At 50.5% G+C, this 18,790-nt stretch overlaps 1 protein-coding gene across 2 annotated transcripts; it reads right to left on the reverse strand.

Annotated features, from left to right (window-relative positions):
• Positions 1 to 485: 485 nt before the first annotated feature.
• CBX6 (chromobox 6) lies at positions 486 to 18,095 on the reverse strand. 2 transcript variants are annotated; one of them, XM_071422898.1, is made up of 5 exons: positions 17,944 to 18,095; positions 17,743 to 17,786; positions 17,531 to 17,596; positions 17,258 to 17,324; positions 486 to 9,228 (listed from the first exon to the last, which is right to left on the reverse strand). In XM_071422898.1, the coding sequence occupies exons 1-5, from the start codon at positions 18,010 to 18,012 to the stop codon at positions 8,311 to 8,313; spliced, it is 1,164 nt and encodes a 387-aa protein (XP_071278999.1). In that variant the 5' UTR covers positions 18,013 to 18,095; the 3' UTR covers positions 486 to 8,310. The 2 variants fall into 2 exon arrangements, with proteins under 2 accessions (XP_071278999.1, XP_071278998.1); XM_071422897.1 differs by having other exon boundaries at positions 486 to 9,282.
• Between the last annotated feature and the right edge of the window lie 695 nt (positions 18,096 to 18,790).

Genomic DNA, 18,790 nt, shown 5'->3' on the forward strand with positions numbered 1-18,790 from the left:
ATGGAATGAATCTGGGGCTTCAATTACATACAGGGAGAAGATTTTTCACCATATTTCTTAGATCAGCTTGTGAGAAAGTGCACTTAAGCATGTGTTCTGGAGTTGGGAAAAGCCTAAAGCATTTTTCAGCCACCAAGTGCTAGGTTGTACCCTGATCTAAATTCATTATTAAAAGGATATGGGAGACCCATGGGAGACTCCAAAGCACTTGGGTAGAGGGTGTTCAGGTTCCACTTGCTACAGCTTGGCCTTCCCAAATGTTCCCTCTTCCCTTAACATTCCAGAATACTCCTTTCTCTTTTTTCAGAGCTTCTCTGTCCAGAAAGGTCCAAAGCCCAAAGCAGAGCTGATCCATGGTGCCCAAGAAGGGTGCAGGTGCTTGTGTTTGACTGCAGAGCTGATCTGTGCTGGCTCAGGATAGCCATTTCCATAGCCCTCCTCCAAGCTCCACAAGGCAGAGCCCACCCAAGGAAAACAACAACAGGTTTTGGAATGTAACAATTTATTGGGGTTAATTTTTTGTTTTAATTTTTAACTCCCCATTTCTGGCATTGATACAATATTCAAGAGCAGCAGAAAGAACAAAATGTACAAGAATACAAGAGTAATTAGCACAACCCCCACCCCCAAACCTGGAGCAAACCAGTTTCTTGTAGGAAGCACCAAGGGAAGGAGTGATTCAATCACCCTTCCAGTGGCTCTGCCTCCCACCCATCCACTCTAGACAGAGTTTAGCCAGCTGGGAACTGGATTAAAAAACAAAACAAAACTGAACAAACACTATATTTAAAATGAAAATTGCAAGACAAAAAAATAATATATAGATATACAATTCATCCGTGCACAATCCTTAAATGCTTTTTTTTCAAAATAAAAAAAAATTACAAGATACATATTTAGGTTTATTTTAAATTAAAAAAAATTACCACCTTCACTCTGTATGCCAAGTGAGGGGAAATGAAGAGACAGATGGGTTGCACCAGAACTATCAGCACTTGGAGTTAGGGCTGACCTTCTCCAAGAGGAAGGAAGGGCTCTGATGCTGCCAAAGCTCAAGCACAGGCAGAATCTGAAGCACCCAAGTACCACAGAACGCAGTGGGGTCATTCGCCTGCTCCAAGTTCAGTGTTTGCAGGAATCTGCAGCATTTGAGCCTAAGCTTGGCACAGGGGAAGGTGAAAGGAAGGAACAGATGAAGCAGGCCCCTGTCCTCCACCACCAGCAGACAACTTTCTATGCAAAAGAAAACAAATGGGGGAAAAAAATCCCAAAGCAGAGAGTCTCCTCTATTCTTAGGGAGTGTACAAGGCTTAATGGCACAAGGGAGAAGAGGAAAGAGGACAGCACACACTGAGTTGATTTGCTTGGGGGAGGTGCAGGCATGACAACTCTTTTCTAAAAAAAGTCATCATAACGATTAATTTTTTTGTTCCGTTTGAGAACTTGACCTAAGATTCTGCCCCCACTTTGCAGCTGGGGGCTGGAAGCAGCAGGCTCCCTCCAGGGCAGCTGAAGAGCCACCTACCTGTGCAAGAGCACCTACCTGCTGCTCTGCCCAGAGGAAAACCCTCAGTCCCCCTAGAGAGCAGGGGCCAGCTGGGGCGCTGCTTGGGAGCATGGGAAAGCCCCATTAGTCCTACGAGGCCCTGAAGCCCCACGAAGTGCTTTGACCCACCCAGCCGTATTCTGGAGGTTTGATGTGAGCTCCAAGTGCTCAGCTGAACAAGGAATGAAGTAAAGAACCAGGGCCCTGCAATGGGAATGAACACTTTGCCTGCATGTCCCACCATGCTCCTCTCCTCCCAGCAGACACATTTTCTGAACCATTGCAGAAGCTGGCACCTCTCTGACTGCACCTTGCTGCAGTTCTGTCACCTGACTTTTCCCTGTGGCCCAGCATGCTGCTGGCTGCCCACTTCCCAGCTCCACCCAGCCCAGGGGCACAGAGGGCATCCCGCTCCTCCATCCCAGGGCCATCTGCCAGTGCCTGGAGGGTGTGGGCTCAAAGCACAGAGCTCAGCTGGAGTGGAAGGACCCTCCCTCCAAGGACTGCGCTTTTGGATGGCCCTGGAGTCATTGTTTCCCACCACACAGAAGCTGCAATGGACAGAAGAGCTGCCAGAGGCAGCCAACCACCACAGGACTCTATCTCCCTTCACTTCTGGAGGGAGAAATTTACAGAAGGGAAGAAAGAACTCAGGGCCCTGCTGCATCCTTATAGGTGAGGCAGGTGGGACACAGGGCACCTCAGAATCACCACACAACACAGGAGAAGCTCCTGGTGCCAAGACTGACCCTGCTCAGAAAAGGGTGCAAATACCTTCGACCACATCCATCTGACACAGGGCAATGGGAAAATGTGAGCGGAGCAGAGGATAGAAAGGCAAAGGTGAGGATGGAGACAGACTCCAACATCTGCCATCTACACTGCCAAAAAGAAACCATACACATTGCACTCTGGGGAAGGATCTCAAAAATAGAAGAAAGACACTTATTTTCTCAACCTCAGAGCACTGGTGAAATGAAGATACTTCCTGGAATTAGCTGGGGAAGGAAGCACAGACAGGGAGCAGGGGATTTCTGAAGCAACACTGAGCACTCCATCTCTGTGCAAACACCTCGAGAGTTGGGCTGCCAGCACCCTCAGCAGGATGGTCCCCTCCACCCCCACCCCCTTTGCATGAGGAAGACAGAGGCACAGGGCAGTGACACAGCTGGCAAGCCAAGAAGGAACAGAACTAGGAGGCACCAAATAAATCCCCAACCCCAAATTAACCCTCTACAGCAGATCACCTTCTGAGCGGAGATCAGGGAGGCTGCACATGGGGTGGTGGGTGAGATGGGGAGAAAGGGGGAAGGAGGCTTTTTATATTCATATATTTATATATAAGAAGTAAATAAGATCCCAGCTCTTGCGTGATTATTGGGCAATTGAAAAATGCAGCAAAAGCAAGCGACATTGGAGTAAAAGGATGTGCCAGGCAAGGAGGAAAAAGTCTTGTCAGAAGGTGGGGAAGGAAGCAAAAGGGAAAATAAGCACTTAGCCAAACACACACTCCAGGTTTGTTACAGCTCCCTGGGAAGAAGGACCTGCTCCTGAGCAGCCCCACTAATGCCATGGCCTGGGGTGGGCAGAAGTATGGGGAACTCAGGACACCATCCTTCAAGCATGGCAACCTCTTTCTGCCAGGGAGTCCCCAGGGAAGTGGTAATCTCCAAACACTGGGAGCTGCTGAAGCCTCCTCTACAAAGAGGGGCTGGAGAAGGGAGTGATATCCCTAGGAAGACTCAGCTCAGAGACAGCTCCTACCTGGTAAAAAGCATTATTGTGGTTTTGATTTTTTTTTTCCTTTATTTCTTTATTTCACAAAATCTCCCTGGGAACTTCAGTAAGGGGAGACACAGAGAAATGCTCCCATTCTCTTTTGAAAACAGAATTTAAGCAGTGGCTCACCACAGCTGGGCCTGCTCACCACACTAATTCTGTTTTTCATCCCCAAAGGAGCTTGTATCTCATTAGCTTCATGCCCCTCCAGTCCCATGCTGCTCATTGAGAGGAGAGCCTGAGACAGGAGGTTTCTGTTCCAAGTTGAAAGCCAAGGGAAGCACCGACAGTTTGATGGGCAGACAGAGAAGTTCCCAAGTGCAGCCCAGCTATGGGAAGCATCAAGACATTAGTCATCTGCCACTGCAAAGCCACTGCAAAGGGCACCAGAGAAGTCCAGACAAGAAAAGCCGTTCAAGCGTCCCTGCCAACCATCTTCTGTTCAGACACCAACACCTGGTGGTTTCCCTCTTCCCTGCAGTCACTCCCACGTGCCAGATGAACACCAGGGACATCTTGGACAGGGAAGCCAGAGCTTCCAGCACACAAGAGCTGCCTGCTCGCTCTGAAGGAACGTTCAGGCAACTCTTCCCCAGCACCCCAAAGGAAGCTGGAGAAGAAGGCTGCCCTACTTGAGCAGTCCTGTCAGAGATTTCCTCTCCCCTCTCCACCCTAAAAACTTCCAGCATTTGCTGGCCTCGAGAAGAGGGTGCACTTCCCTCAGCAACACAATCAGAGCACACAAGGCAGCGCTCTCATCTGCCTCTAGGGATCTGGCCACTGTCGGAGAAGGGGTGCTGGAATACACAACAATGGGATTCAGTTTTCTGTCCTGATGTGGTGAATTCTATACAGAAAAATGTCACCCCCCACACAGTATTCGAAGGGGTTTAAGAAACCTTACAGAGGAGAGGCATATCTGCTTCCCAGGAAATAAGCCCACCATGATTAATTCTGTTTGGATATAGGGGATGGAAAAGAGACAGCAACTTGGCAGGAAAGGTACATGCCAACCCAAAACGTTAGTGGCTTGCTGTGCATGCAAAGTAAGTCAACTGTTTCCATGTTGATGGCCTGATCCACGTTCTGTCAGAATGTGACCGGCCATCTCTGAGGGCTGCTCAGCCAGAAAACCACTTGGAGACTCCACCTTAGCTCACAGGAGAGGTATGGGAGGGAAGGGAACTCACTCCAACACTTGGCAGGCAAGGACGGGAAAGGTTTGTAGACAGGGTTCCTCCAACATGCAACTTGCCTTTCAGCTCAGAGATCGCTGCTTAGTCCTAGAATGCCTTTCCCTCCAGTTCAAGCAAGCCAAACACCATCCCAGACACACATGCTTCGATACTACAAAATACTCTTTTCTCTAAGGACCATCTAATACCACTACAGTTTGTGCAATCACTGCATTTATTATTCATTTTTAAACTCTCTCTCGCTCTCTCCCTGTAGAAATTTTTTTTAAAACTTTTCTTTTTTTATGCAAAACTAATCATTTCACTTTTTCCACTCCATCATAAAATCTCCTCTAAAAACACGACAACGAGAACAAACATGGCACAGACACAGAGAATATTTCCCTGTTTTTGTTGATTTTTTTCCTAAGGGTTACGGGGAAAGGAAGGGGATACTTTCAAATAAACTCCTCCCTCAATTCCATGCCCATTTCAAAAGGCACGGATGAATCTTCTTTCCTATCTCCATTAAGGAGCAAAGGCAAAAATTCAGAAGGAGGAGCACAGCCCACGTGAATACGAAGGTAGGTTAGCTAGCCTCAAGTGTCTTGTCCACCTGAGGGAACTCGAGGCTACTGCTGCATTCAAGTTAGCAAACCTCTAACTCAAACCAGCACGGGATCCTCATTTCGGATCCAGAGGTTCAGGGTTTGGTTCCCACCTGGTGACCCACCCAGGGAGAGATTTGTCACACAAGCAGGTGAGCTGTGTCTGCAAGCCGGATCATACTCCTTTCTTCCTCCACAACGAGGATCTACCACATGAGTTTCTCTGCTGCAACAAGTCCCCTCATCTCCTCACCGCAGGAAGGAGGTCCTTGCGGAGCATCCCTACAATGACCCACTGTTTTACTCTTCACAGACAGTTCCCTTGCTTGCCACTCTGGAGAAAGGCAAAACCCCTTCAATTAAACAATTCCTGCCCCTTGCCCCCAAAGAACACATACAAGAGACACTGGGGAAAAGAACTCTGCCAAGCAACACATCTTGGCCAAAACACATCAAGAGTTTCCTATTAAAGTTCCCTTTTATCTCCCACTTAAATGCTTCAACACTTTTTTCAGAATCTCGATACCACAAAACAAAACACAGCACCACATACACACCTAACAGTAACTTAACAACCTAAAGTGACTGGCCGGTTTGCATCCACCCCATAAAGCAGCTCCTCTTATCTCACAGCCACAGATTAGTTCTTATTCAGAAGGGGGAGGAAAAAGAGAAGAATCTCCTCGCTATTTTCCTAAGAAAGAGCTTTTCCCTATGCCTACAAACTGCTCATCTTTGAAGCTGCAGTCAAATGGATAGGCTATGCTAACATAAGGGATCCCTGGGTGTGCCAGGCACAGGAAAGATGCGCAAAAGAAAACCCAAACCAAAAAAAACCAGAAAAAACCAACACCCACAAAAAATACAAGCAGGTATTAACACAGACACGCACACAAGTCCAACAAGTTATAGAAAGCCTTAGCTTGGTGAATGGATCAGGGAAGTCTCTTTCTCCCTGCCCCTAGCTTCAGCTGTGAATGAAAGCACATCCCTGAAGAGTCCACTAAGCTCTTTAACCAAGGAAAGAAAAAGAAAGAGGTGTACCAAGGGTGGTGCTAACAGCACCTGGAATCCCCCTCAGACTGTCTGCGCAGACACCCAACCACAACTGGTGTGAATTCACCGTTCCCCACAGCTTGGAATGCCACCCACTGCAAGGCAAGGTTTGTGGGGAGGGCAGCAAAGATTTTATTACACCAACCCAAGCGCTGGAGGCAAGGAATAGACACACTCTGGGCACAAAAGCCCTAATTAAGGTCAGAAGCTGGTCTATCCCTCTACCACCCTGACAACGTCCCTTGGGCAGACAAATATTACTTCCCTCCCACAAATTGCCTCCCTTCTATCCTCAGATCACTACAACCACAAAATCACTACTGCAGGAGAGCAGGTTTCAGAGCCAGCAGCTCCTGAACATCCTTGTGTGAAAGCACCAGAGGGGCCAATTCCACTTGTCTTCACCCGCCCAGGGCAGGCTTATAAGCAAATGAGCCCTGGCATGAGGAATTTTTTCCACCCTTTTCACCTCTGCAGCATGTTATGTAGAAGTGACACCCCTCTGCCCCATCCAGGGACAGGGCTGAGAGGGTGAGGCTCTCCCACCAGTTCATCAGCATCTCTTTTCCTTGCCTCTAAGAGCTCAGTCCTGTGCAAGTAGAGGAAGAAAGGAGAGCAAAGGAACGGCTTCTCACCATGAAGCTTAGGACCCACACAGAAACAGAGCAAGCCAGAAATGGCAGGCAAAAAATAGAGCTTATCTTGGACGTGAACAAAGCTGGTCAGGGAGAGGGAGCTGTGGAATAAACAGCAAGCTGTGGTCTTGCTCCCTCCTACTTGCTAGGGGTGAAGAAGAAGGAATTTCTAGATCAGCTTTAGGGGAAGAGATCCAGCGCACATGCATGCGATGTGAGAGACAGGTATTTCTTATGAGCACCTTTGGTTGACAGTTGTAAGGGCTGTTTCAGATGCTGAAAAGACACAGGGGAAACCTCTTCCAGGCCACCCACCAGAGGGAGGGGAGAGCAGGAGGGACACAACTGAGCAGGAGGGGCAAAAACAAGCAGGAAGAACAACCAACCTGCCTTGGCATCCACCCCTCCTTCCTTTGGAAGGAGCAAGAGGAAGCAAAGAGGGCCGGGGGAAGCTTATGGGAGGTGGGAGGGCAGCCTCATGCGGCTGGGCAGCGTCACGCTGCTGCCATCATCCTCCCACAGACTGAAGGATGGAGGCACAGCCCCCTCCTGCTTCCGCCACGGAAAGGCCGGAGAAAGGCATTTCATGTCCCTCTCTCACAAACAAGTGCAACTGATGAACATCAGGAGGAAGATATGGGCTGGAAGCAGACTCCTCTTTTCTTCCCTTTCTCCTGAGGAGCTGAACAGGTTGGAAGATGAGGGAGAAGAGGAGGGATCAGGGCACCTGAAAGCACCCATACAACTGCCAAGGTAGCACCAATAGTCAAAGGAAAGGGGAAGCCAATATGAGGCATAGGCTGCATGGGGCACCCCCCAGCACCCCAGCTTTGTCTCAAGCACCTTCCAGGCATGACATTTAACCTGTCCTTCTCCCCCTCACTCTGAGGGCATCTGGATCAGCAACTGCCACAAGGACAGTAGAGGAGAGGGCAGATCCAGGCCGCAGGCCAAGAGGGGAAGGATGGCAGGATGGTAGTCATGGCAAGAGGGAAACAAGAATGGAAGAGTCTGCATGCACGTTGTGGGAGAAGGTCTGGAGGACATGGGCAAGGGCTCCAATCCTCTTACATCCTCCCCTCACGGGTTTGGAGCTCCTCTTCAGTTTTTGTCAAAGATAGAAGGGGAATGAGGAAGAGCAGCACCTTCCTCACCACCTGCACAGGCACACAGACACATGCTCACTCATCCCTCAGCCCCAAAGGCTCCACCGCCCGTTGGACAACACCACATTCAAGGACAAACAACCACTCCCCAGCCCCACCATAACCCTCCCTGCCTCCTCCTAGCAGTACCAACACCCAGCAACAGTGGGTGCTCCCACACCCCCACTGACACACTCCAGCCTCCAGGCAAGAGGAATTGGGCAGGAGGAAAGGAGGAGGAAGGGTGGCAGTGAGGGTAGAGCGACAGCCAAGGGGAGAAGGAGAGAACTAAGGACAGCCATTCGCACCACGACTTCTCTCAGGTAGAGCTCCCCCCACACCCCTGGAGTGGGGGGACCCGGTTGCTCACTTGCTGCCCCCTCCACCACTGCCTGCCGCCACCTTCTCAAAATCCTCTGCATTGCAGAACTCCTTGATGGTTACAGTGAGGAGGTTGCTGGTGACATCTGTGACCACCACATTAGAGCAAGGGGACATCTCAGGACGCCAGTCGCCAGCCTCCTGCTCCGGGTCAGAAGAGGAGAGGGACAAGGAGGGAGTCTGCCCCCCACTACACCCTCCCGAGGGAGAACGCTTGCTGGTGGCAGCCGACTCAGGTGGGATTGAGAGGTCAAGGACCTCTGACTCACGCCAGTCGGGGATGGCTGGGCTGAGGGTCTCAGGGAGCAGCTTTGGAGGGGAATCATCTGGGTCGGAGGAGGAGTGGGGAGCAGGTGATGGGCAGCCAGAGGAGCTGGAGCTGGGGGCATCATAGGGGGTGGAGCCCATAATGAGCCCACAGGAGGCTGCCTGGGAGCCTTCGGCCTCCCCCTTGCCCTCCAGAGAGGGGGTAGGTGCAGCAGACGGCTTATTGTAGAGCGAAAAGGTACCAAACTTCATGTGGCGGATCTGAGTGCGCAGGACGCTCTCGCTGAACTTTTTGCTCTTGCCAATGACCCGGTTTCGGGAAGGGATCTTGGGCCGAGCCAGGCCCCCGGCCCCATTGGCTGGCTTCCCACCTTTGTCAATGACTTTGAGGTTGAGGATGATGCGGCTGCGTTTGGGCTCGCGGGGTTTCACCTTACGGTTGATGATGCGCACGGTCTCTGAGAAGGGCGAGACAGGAGGACGAATGCCAGCCCCGCCACCCACGCTGCCGCCGTTCTGGGGATCCGGACGGGGCAGGGGGCGCCGGGACATGCGGTGGCATCGCCGGATGTCTTTCTTGAGCCGGTGCACCGCGGCGCTGGAGTGGAGTTTGGGAGAGGAGGTACTGGAACCAGGCTTGACAGAAAAGTGTACATCCCCAATGTGGAGGGCCTCCGCTTGGGCCCGAGCCTGCGGTGGTGGGGAGAAAGAAAACAAACAGGGTCAGAGAGGCAGCCTAGCTGCAGCCAGATCTCCAGTCGGGCACTGCTCACTTCAGGCCAAGCACTCGCCGGCAGCACCATGACACATTTATACCCAACATCAATGACAAGCACAGGTACACACCTACAAACTATTGATAGCTCCAGTACAGCCCCCAGACAGACACAGGGCACTGTCTGTATCATTTTTGGGCAGGTGATGTCTCCCTAGGCTGCACCCCTATTGACACATGCTTTCCCCAGGGAGAAACTGCGACTTCCCAGGCAGGTGTCAGGGTTAAAGTTAATGGTCTCCAAAGCCCCCCTTGGTCGTCATCAGTCAAAGTGCACAACCCTCCACTGTCAGCCAAAGAAGCCAGCATCATCCTAGGCACTTGAGGCTGTCAGTGCTGAGACAGCACCCAAACTTACAAAGGGATTGTAAAGGTTCTCTACAAATGCAACATGAGATAAGAGGGAAGAGGCAGAGTAATTGCCTCTAAAAAGTGTGGTAGAAGGGGGTCTTGAGGAACACAGATGGAGGCTGGTGAGAATGGTCTGATGGAGTTGTCTTCATTAAATACAACATTTAGAAGTCTGATTTTTAACTAGGATCACATGAAAGTCATTCATTCTTACTGTGCTGTGGGAGCAAAGTCCAGTGTTTAAAGCCAGAGATGAGGCCAGCTGGAATTCAAGTAAACTTTAACTGCACCTCCAAAGAAGAGATTGACTTGTCCTTTTGAGCACCACACTTGTTTGAAACCTAGCAGTGGACCAGAGCAGGAATAGCACCTGTTCAACTGCTCTGTGCCAGCCCTCCTCAAGAGCCAGGCCAGGGGAACAATATTTTTAAGCTCTTCTGGTGCCAAAAACTGCCCTGGTTCATCCAGCAGAGACAGGAACATTTCCTGGCAGCAGGAACAACAGTTTCATTGATAAGCTGGTGCTGTATGACCTGTGGGCATGGAAACTCAGAGTCTATTCTTACACCACATCTCATCAGAGCACTGTTGCTTGTATAGCTCATCCTTCCACCTGCACCCCAGGACTTGCCCAAGCCAACCCCCTTCCATATTCCCTCTCAGCAGTGGTGATGGGCAGAAGTCACGCAGGCCTGGAGGGGACAGGCAAGCCCCCACCCTGTGACTTCTGTGACTGCCCATCCCTCGAGCAGCTTCCCCCACCTCGTGGGCACAGAAAGAACTGCAGTGCTACAAGACGACAGCTGCTTTTCCTCCCCAACTTTTCCATCCCGTTGCCCCTTGCACACGCCAAGATCGGGATGGCTTCTTGCCAGCTAAGAGCTTAGCGCTCAACTCCATCTCCTTTGTCACCCTGCAGGCTGTGCCTCCTACCAGAGAAATGCCTGGGGAAAAAATGTGCGTGTAAAGGCAGGGATCTAGCAGATCTAAGCAAGGGGCCCAGCCAGCCCCTGCACAAAAAGCTCAAAATCCTGGCCCTACAGCTCCAGAGCTTTGCCGTTAGCCAGAGCCCCTCTTCTCCCACAGAGATACCCATGGGAACCACAGAACATCCTGAATGAGCACAGAATGGAGACGTGAAGACATTTTGTTCCTCTCTCAACTAACACTGGATGATCACAGCCTTCAGTACTACTTGTATTCTGGCTTTAAAAGAACTGCAAAAATGAGGCCTCCTTCTCTGACTGTACAAGAACACACAAACTGAAGGCTCACCCTGTCTGGGGACCTAGACTCCGTGTCAGCCAAATGACAAAGAAACAGACACAAGTTAGCACAACCCCAAGGCAAGCACAGCTGCTCTGCACATTAACACACAGGGCTGCTCCCACCTAAAGGGAAGTGCTCCCAGCACACACAAACCCCAACACTTTTTCTGCTGCAGCAGAAAGCATCCCAATGTCCACCTAGTTACTCCTTGCTCAGCCTCCTGTGTTACTCCATGCCCCAAACTGTTGAGAAAATAAGACACAGTTCCTGTCACAGGCATAGTACAGGCCTGAGCCCAGCAACAGTTCCAGATGAACTCCCTGCACCACACATCAACTCTCCCCCTCACATCAATACACAATCACAACTTGGAGACACTGCAGACCCGGTCAGGAGGTCACAGGCAAATGCACATTTGGGCTGTGCTTACTCCATCTCTTCACGGGTCCCTCTGAAACAGATGGCAGGCACAAGGACAAGCTAAAGTTTGCTTTCTGACATTACATACCAGCACAACCTGAATTAACAAATTTGCTCCTTTTCATCCTGCTCCACACCACAGCCAGCCCTTCCAGCACTGCTGCTCTTGTGCTTTGGGTTTCTTACCAATTTACCACTGCTGAGCCAAGAGCAACATGCAACACAACATCCCATTCCAAAACCCAGGACAGGGAAGCCAGGCAGAGGCTACACAGATGCATCACTGAAAATCCTTCTACAGCTTCAGTGGATGGACACACGTATCCTTCAGGGCCTCTCCCATTGCCAACACTGCACATCTTTCAGATTAATTGCCTAGCCCATAATCATGCCTTTGAGTGAGGAGTTCTGCACCCTCTGTGCCATTCTGCTCCAAGTCAAATCTAATTGCCACCTTCCACCAGCACCGCCTCCATCACCCAGGAGAGAAAGAAGGCAGCTTCCCAGAAGTGTGGGGGAAGCAGTCACAAACACCCTCAGTTTCCTTATACACCCCAAAAATTCCTGAGCAAAGCTTCCCATCAGCCACATGAAACAAAGTGATAATGCTGGGATGGTTACTAACTGGTCACTCCCACAGCTCTGTTATTTTACTTTCTGCATACCTTAATCAGCTCCTGTCCTGTTTTCACAGAGAGACCCGTCCTGGTTTTGTGCTTGCTCAGCAGCTACTGCAGAGCCCTGGTACATGGCTTGGACTTTTCCAGTGTGCCAGAACCAGTAGGTCTCATTTATGTGCCATGTGTCTGCGTTTCCAGTTACTTCTGTGGCACTTTCTCACGGCTGAAGCTGTTTCTAACTCATGTTTCAGCTATCTGCCTTTATTGAATTCCAGCTTCAGTAGTGTCCAGGTGGTCTACACACAGCATTGATACTTTGGTCAGATTATTAAGAGAGAGGGTTAAATTAGGCCCCAACAGTCCTCCCCTGCTGCTACACTGTTATCTCCAGTGACCAGCTTCAATGCAAGTTCCAAAGAGCATTATGCAAATATTCAGCTTACCTTGAGATTGTTTTTCCAGGTAGGGTTTCAAGAAAAATCGTATCAGATGCTTTATCTAAGACCAGCCCCCAGAGCTTTCTCACTTGGGAAGCTCAGTATTCCTACCACAGGATCAGGTTTATTCAGGCATCACCTACATGAAGTCGTCCCTTCACTGCAGAGGACAGCACAGAGGCTCTCCTTCCCCTGCTTCCAACTTTGGAATAAATAACTTGCTACCTTTGGTTTGGAGAAGACTCAACATTCAGTTTTATCTGCTGGAAATGCACTTCTCCCTGCTCTGGGCCCATTCCTCGATCATTCCCAAGCCATATGAGGATAATGTCTTTGAAAAACAAACCCCCGAATCCTTTCAGCTGTGTCACCACAGTTTGCTCCTTGGCTCGCAAGTTCTCCACATGGAAATCACCTCTCTAGGTTTTGCTGCTTTCACCAGCAGGATGTGCTCACTGCTGAAGAGGTACTCAGCATGTATACGAAGTAATTCACTCTGCTTACAGCTCAGCCTACATCAGGATGCAGTTTCTGGAAGCTTGCTGCAGTGCTCTGTCATGAGAGCAAGGCAATTGCTGGGATTGCTTCCCTTCCCCCTCTTCCCGTCTGGGATATGTATCACCTTTATTTATCTTGTACAGCTCTCCCTCACTGCCCCTGGGAACTAGTGTATCTCCCCCATTCCCTACTATTTCTGAATAAGTGTCCCTCGAGGCCCAGCAAGCATATTTGTTCATTCATTCCCTTAAGGCACCGAGGCACACAAGCACGTACACAGACACGTGCTTAGAAAGGCCTCTCCTACCTGATTTGTATCAAAATCTCTACAATATGGAAGAAAAAAACAAACCAAAGACCTTGTAAAGCAATAGATTTCTAGTGAATTATTTTAAAATCTCGCCAATTCCAGTAGTGCTGCTGCACCATAGTAGCGCTACTCTCTCATAAATTACTGGCTCTGCTTTTTATTCTCCACCTGCATTCCCACAGTCTTCGCTCCCAACAGCATTTGCAAGAGCTCTTCTTTCCCCTTTTTGGCTGCCATTCTGCCTTTTTATCACCCTCTTTCTTCTGCAGTCTTCCAAGTGACAAGGCAAAAGCAAGCCAGTTCATAGCACAGTTCTCCCAAGCAACACTGCCATAAACTAAAGTTTCCCTCTGGATTGGGAACAAAATACTACAAAAGGGGAACGGTCTGTTTTCAAATTACTCAGGATAATTTACGAACAGGGAGGAGATCAAAAGAAACCCAATTCCAGCTTTGGAGTTCAAGAGAGGGCGAAAGGACAGAGCACCATGCTGCTCAGCCCTTTCTTCCCCCACTCTCCTACTAAGAATCCCTTTACCCTTGTTCTCCCTTACTTCTTCCTTCCCATTAACCTTCTTCGCTCCTGTCACCTTAGTATTTATGGCCACCCCAGCTAGGGGTCTTTGCCAGCCACCCACTGAGCTTGCAGACTGGGCTCTGTCTCTGAATAGCACTTGCTAGACTTTATTAAATGAGTTGGTGAGGTTTGCATTCCACACATTGGAGTGCCTAGAGAAAAAAGTTAAATAAAAAGAGCAAATTGAGCAGGAGAAAAAGAGGAAGATCACTACAGCACATGCTATGTCTCTCTCTAACCTCACACCAGCATCCATGCCTGTCCTCAAGGATCACTTCTGCCAGACACCTGAAGAGCCTTACATACAGTGCTGCCTGTTTCAGACTAAGAACTTCGTTTCCCATCTGCTCAGCAAAGGGCTGCAGCACACCAGCAGCCTCCCAAGAATCACAGCCTCCTGCCAAGCCAGAGCTCAGCTGTGGGAGTTTGCCCCTAGCATGCAAAGGATAAAGACCCATTTCCTGCCCAAAACTTTGCAATTGCAGTTTGCAGGGGTCGCTTTCAACACCGGCCATCTTGATAGTGATATTATAAAGCCTGGACTGTGATGTGCCTCTGCAGTCTGATGGAAAGGGCAAGTGTTAGACAGCTCTCAGAAACAGGAGCCTGGCTTACAAAGCAGCAGGTGGTCAAAGATGCAGCTTTTCAAAGCTTTTCCAAAGGCGTGGGCCACTAACCTGCTGGAATGCTTTCTGCAAATCCCCCTGGGTGCCTATCTGCAACTTTTGAGAACTAATCCCAGGATAAACCTAGTCCCAAGTGCAAGCTAAAACACCCACACAAGCCAAGGGACTGAGTGCCATATCAGGGCACTTCTTTTGATGCCATTCTGGAGACTCAGAAGCCTAGGTTAAAGCACCAATACACATGAAAAATCCTAGCAAGCCACCCAGTCAAGGGCAGACTACTCCATCAAAGCAGTCCTAGGCCAGAATTCTGCTTAAACATCATTGCATCCAGGCCTAATCTGTTCAGTTAACAGATCAAAAAGAATATTGTTCTAACTGCCAACTCCAAATACTCCCTCTGGGATACAAGAATCAAATTTCTTCCCCTGCTTCCGAAATTCTCACTGGCAAGAGATTCTGCAGCTGAAAGAACTGAAAATACTGTTAGCAATACCCGAGGCGGAACCCAATCCCACTCCTCCCCCAGCAGAACCGGTGCTGCAGGGCTGGAAGAGGTGAAATGTGCATCTTCAGGGGTCAGAAAAGCTGAGTTACAAACCATCTCACTGTCTCTGCCGTAACTCTAGCCACAGTTGTGTCGATTGTGGTTTGCCTGAACAGAGCTCAAACAAGTTCAGATGGGGCTGGCTCAGACAGAGTTACTTCTCACTGCCTGGTCTGGGGTGTTATTTTTAGGGTAGGATCCGAAGTCACAGAGGAACAGCAAGTCAGAGCTGCTCTGTTTCTCAGAGGTGCAAACCCAGCAGCAATGGTAGCGCTCTGCCCTGCCAGCCTCTCCCACAACGTGGCACCAGCCCTCAGGAGAGCTGATCTTGCTCCCTATCACGAGTCATCTTCTACAAAGTACCAAGCCAGCTCTGCAAACCTACAGGTTTCCAGTACCATTTGAGGAGCTGGCAGAAGGAAGATGTGCCACAGAAACGTGTCACGGACGTGATTCAAAGGATGCTGCTGAATAATTCACGTTAAGTTTAGGGGAGTTTTAAAGGGTAATGGGAAAAGAGAAGCAATGAGTGGGTTTTGAGTTCGGGGGTTGGTTTTGGTTTTTAAATGAGTGAGAATGAGTAATTTTTTTAAAATGAGTGATATGGCAATAGATGTGGCCATATCACATTCAGAATCAAAAATAAAAGAGATTACACATAGCATAGTCACCGCTCCACAGCTCTGAACAGTGTCAGGTGTTACAAATACCAGTATTTTTTAATGCAGGCAGAGGACTATTTCAAGCTGGTGATTTTCCCTTCAAGTGTTCCTTTGCATTGTTGGAAATTTAAACACAAGAGTTACATTTAATGCATGACTGCCAAAAAGAGGAAATCCAACTAGTCTGTATTTCCTCAATACAGCACAAGAGGTAGTACATTATCAGATATGTTTGTAATTCTCAGGCTACAGATACAGAACACTGTTAGCAGAAAAACAGGCGACCGGGGAGGACAGTTCCATCAGCAGGACTTCCCAAGGATTACCATGGTCCCCTGGGTTTCACGCAGAGCATCAGAATACGCCTGCTCCTGCATTTCTTCTGTGTGCTTCATTAAGCCCTCTCAAAGCAGAGAAGAGGTGACACCCTACTCCTCACTGCTTTCTGGTGCTCATGCAGTTAAAAGTGCTGTGCTGACTTGAGTAAAGCTCCTACTGCTGCCAGGCAAAGGGAAGTATTAACCTGTTTCACAGATGGGGAAACACGCACAAAGCCTAAGTGACTTGCCCAAAGCCACAGGATGACTTGGTGATAGTGATGCCTTACTACAGGGTCCACACTGCCTGTTCCAGGGCTTCCTATCAGAATAAAACCAGGAGAATTCCAGACTTGCTCATCTCTCTAAACTGTACAAAGGTGCGTTCTTTCTATGCTCATTTGAAGCCAGAGATTGTGACAGCTGGAGAGGAAGGGGAGGGAAGAGGGGAGTAGAGCAAGGCATTTAATCTGTAAACTAATAAATTCACAGAGCTCACATAACAGTCATGCAGCTACCAGAGTTCTTAATTTAAAAAAACGTAAAAATACAGAGCAATTAGGCCTGCACTAGGGACTACCTTCCTTGCTCCTCTCTGCAAGCAAACAGAGATGCTACGACATCTTGCAGAGATGCTGAGTCTATCAGAAAGGAACTGGAAACTTCAGCTGCCTTCCTATGCAGAGGTGAAACACTCGTCCTCCTCCTCCCAGCCACCCCTTACGCTCTGCAAAAGCAAAACAAGCCTGCAGTTTATAGATCAAAGCATGAACCCTTCATGAAACTCCCGTGGAGCACCCACATCCTTAAATGCAATCAGAGGAGCACAAGTGGCAGTGGGATTCCCGCCTCTGCTGCCTGACCGCTCAGCACGCTGCTAAGTTGCAGGGCACGGGTTGGATGGAACAGCCTGCTGAAGGAAGAGGGAACGAGACTGGCTGGCTCTCCACTGCGGCAACAGCAGGCCACGAGAAGGAGAGGATATTGGAAGAAGAGACTGCAGGCTCACCACGCACATCTGCGTGTGCTGACCGTCCTGCTGAGGCCCCCGTGGCACGCACACCACCCTCCCCTCACACGCTCCTGCGCCTCTGCCCACCCCCCCCTTTCCTGTCGGGTTTTCCCCGCGCTCCCAGAGCCAGGCATCAGGCACAAGTCACTTGAAAGTCCAATCCTTCCAAGGGCACACAGCAGCAAGGTTTGTGAAGCTTTTTTTTTTTTTTTTGCTAGGCCTAAGTTATTTAGTTAAGAGTTACCTTCAGCAGAAAAGTTTTAGGTTTAGGTCCTCTCTTCTTGGGCCCGTACAGCTCACGTTCTCGTTCCCTTTAGGGAATCAAATTTTTCAAGAAGTTAAAACTTTTCCCAAAGGGAAAAACAGAAGCATACAAGTTAAAGGAAAAAAAAAAAAAAAAAGGAAAAAAAGAAAAAAAAAAGAAAAGGAACGTCTGGACGCTGTTTCCCGCTCGCCCACCCAAAGTCAAACCTGCTGCTGCAGCCCCCCCAGCCCAGGGTGGGGGATGAACACTCACTTCTGCTCGAAGGCGGCGATGAGGCGGGAGTCTAGGATGTTCTCCTCGGGTTCCCAGGTGCTGTACCTGCCGGGCGGGAGCAGCGGAGGGGACAAGCGAAGCGATTAGCGCCCAAATACCCCCGCAGCCGCGCACACGGATACCTCCCCCTCCATCCCACTCCGCCCCATCCCAAGCCCCCCATCCCCGCAGCCCGGGCGGGATACACTCACTTGATGGCCCAGCCTTTCCATTTCACCAGGTACTCGATGCGCCCCTGCAACACACGGGGGAGAAGACGGGAGGGGGGGAGGGGGAGGGGGGGGTGTGTGAGGCGGGGGCCCGGCGGGAGGGCCAGCGGCGCGGCCGGGGCCCGGCAGCGAGGACCAAGGTTGGGGGGGAGTCCCGGAATCCCAGTGGGGGCGGCCCCTCACCTTTCGGATGCGGCGCTTGATGATGGACTCGGCGGCGAAGACGCGCTCCCCCACTGCAGACAGCTCCATCTTGCTGCTCCCCCTCGGCGGCGGCGGCGGCGCCCACAGCCCATAATAATCCCGCCCGCCCGCGCGCGCCGCCCCGCCCCCTGCCCGCAGCCCCGCCCTCCTCGTGCCGCCGCCGGCTCGCGCACGCCCGCGCGCCCCCTCCCGCCGCGGCCGCGCGTGACCCGCCCCCCCCGTGGGTGAGGGCCCTTAAAGGGGCCGCGCCCGGGCGGGGCGGGGGGCTCGGAGCCCCGGGCCCGCGGGACGGCCGCGCAGCGGGGAGAGGAGCGAACGGAAGGGAAGCGAATCCCGCCCGGCAGATCCCCGGCATGGCGGCGGTATTGCCCCTTCCCGCCCGAACGGGGCCTTTTTTTTTTACTTAAAACAATGGCGGCAGCCTCTTCTCCCGCTGCAGATGCACCGTCACCCCCTCTCGCCAGCGAGGAAGCAGGCAGCCTTGAAGCACGTACCACGGCAAAAACTAACAATAAAGGCGCTTAAATATTTTCTTTCCTTTTTCTGTGTTTTATTCTGTTTAGCAGGTGTGAGTGTGTGCCAGTATAAGGTACAATTTTTGAGCCAGTGTAAGGTACTGCGAGGTAAATGGGCCAACCACGCTACATAAACCTGTAAGGAAACCAGAAAAATGTTAAGTCACTTAGAGGAATTCCCTGCCCTGACTATTGCTGCAAACCCCTCATTAATTTGCAGCATACTTTACACTCTCTTCCAGGTGCTAAAAAGACAAAAATCTCAGTCAAAAATCGTTCTCTGTGATTCAAAGTGGAAGCTCGTGGCCCTG

Source organism: Agelaius tricolor, unplaced genomic scaffold, assembly GCF_023055355.1.
Source record: "Agelaius tricolor isolate 1412-34295 unplaced genomic scaffold, bAgeTri1.0.p SCAF_3, whole genome shotgun sequence".
NCBI classification, from domain to species: Eukaryota; Metazoa; Chordata; class Aves; order Passeriformes; family Icteridae; genus Agelaius; species Agelaius tricolor.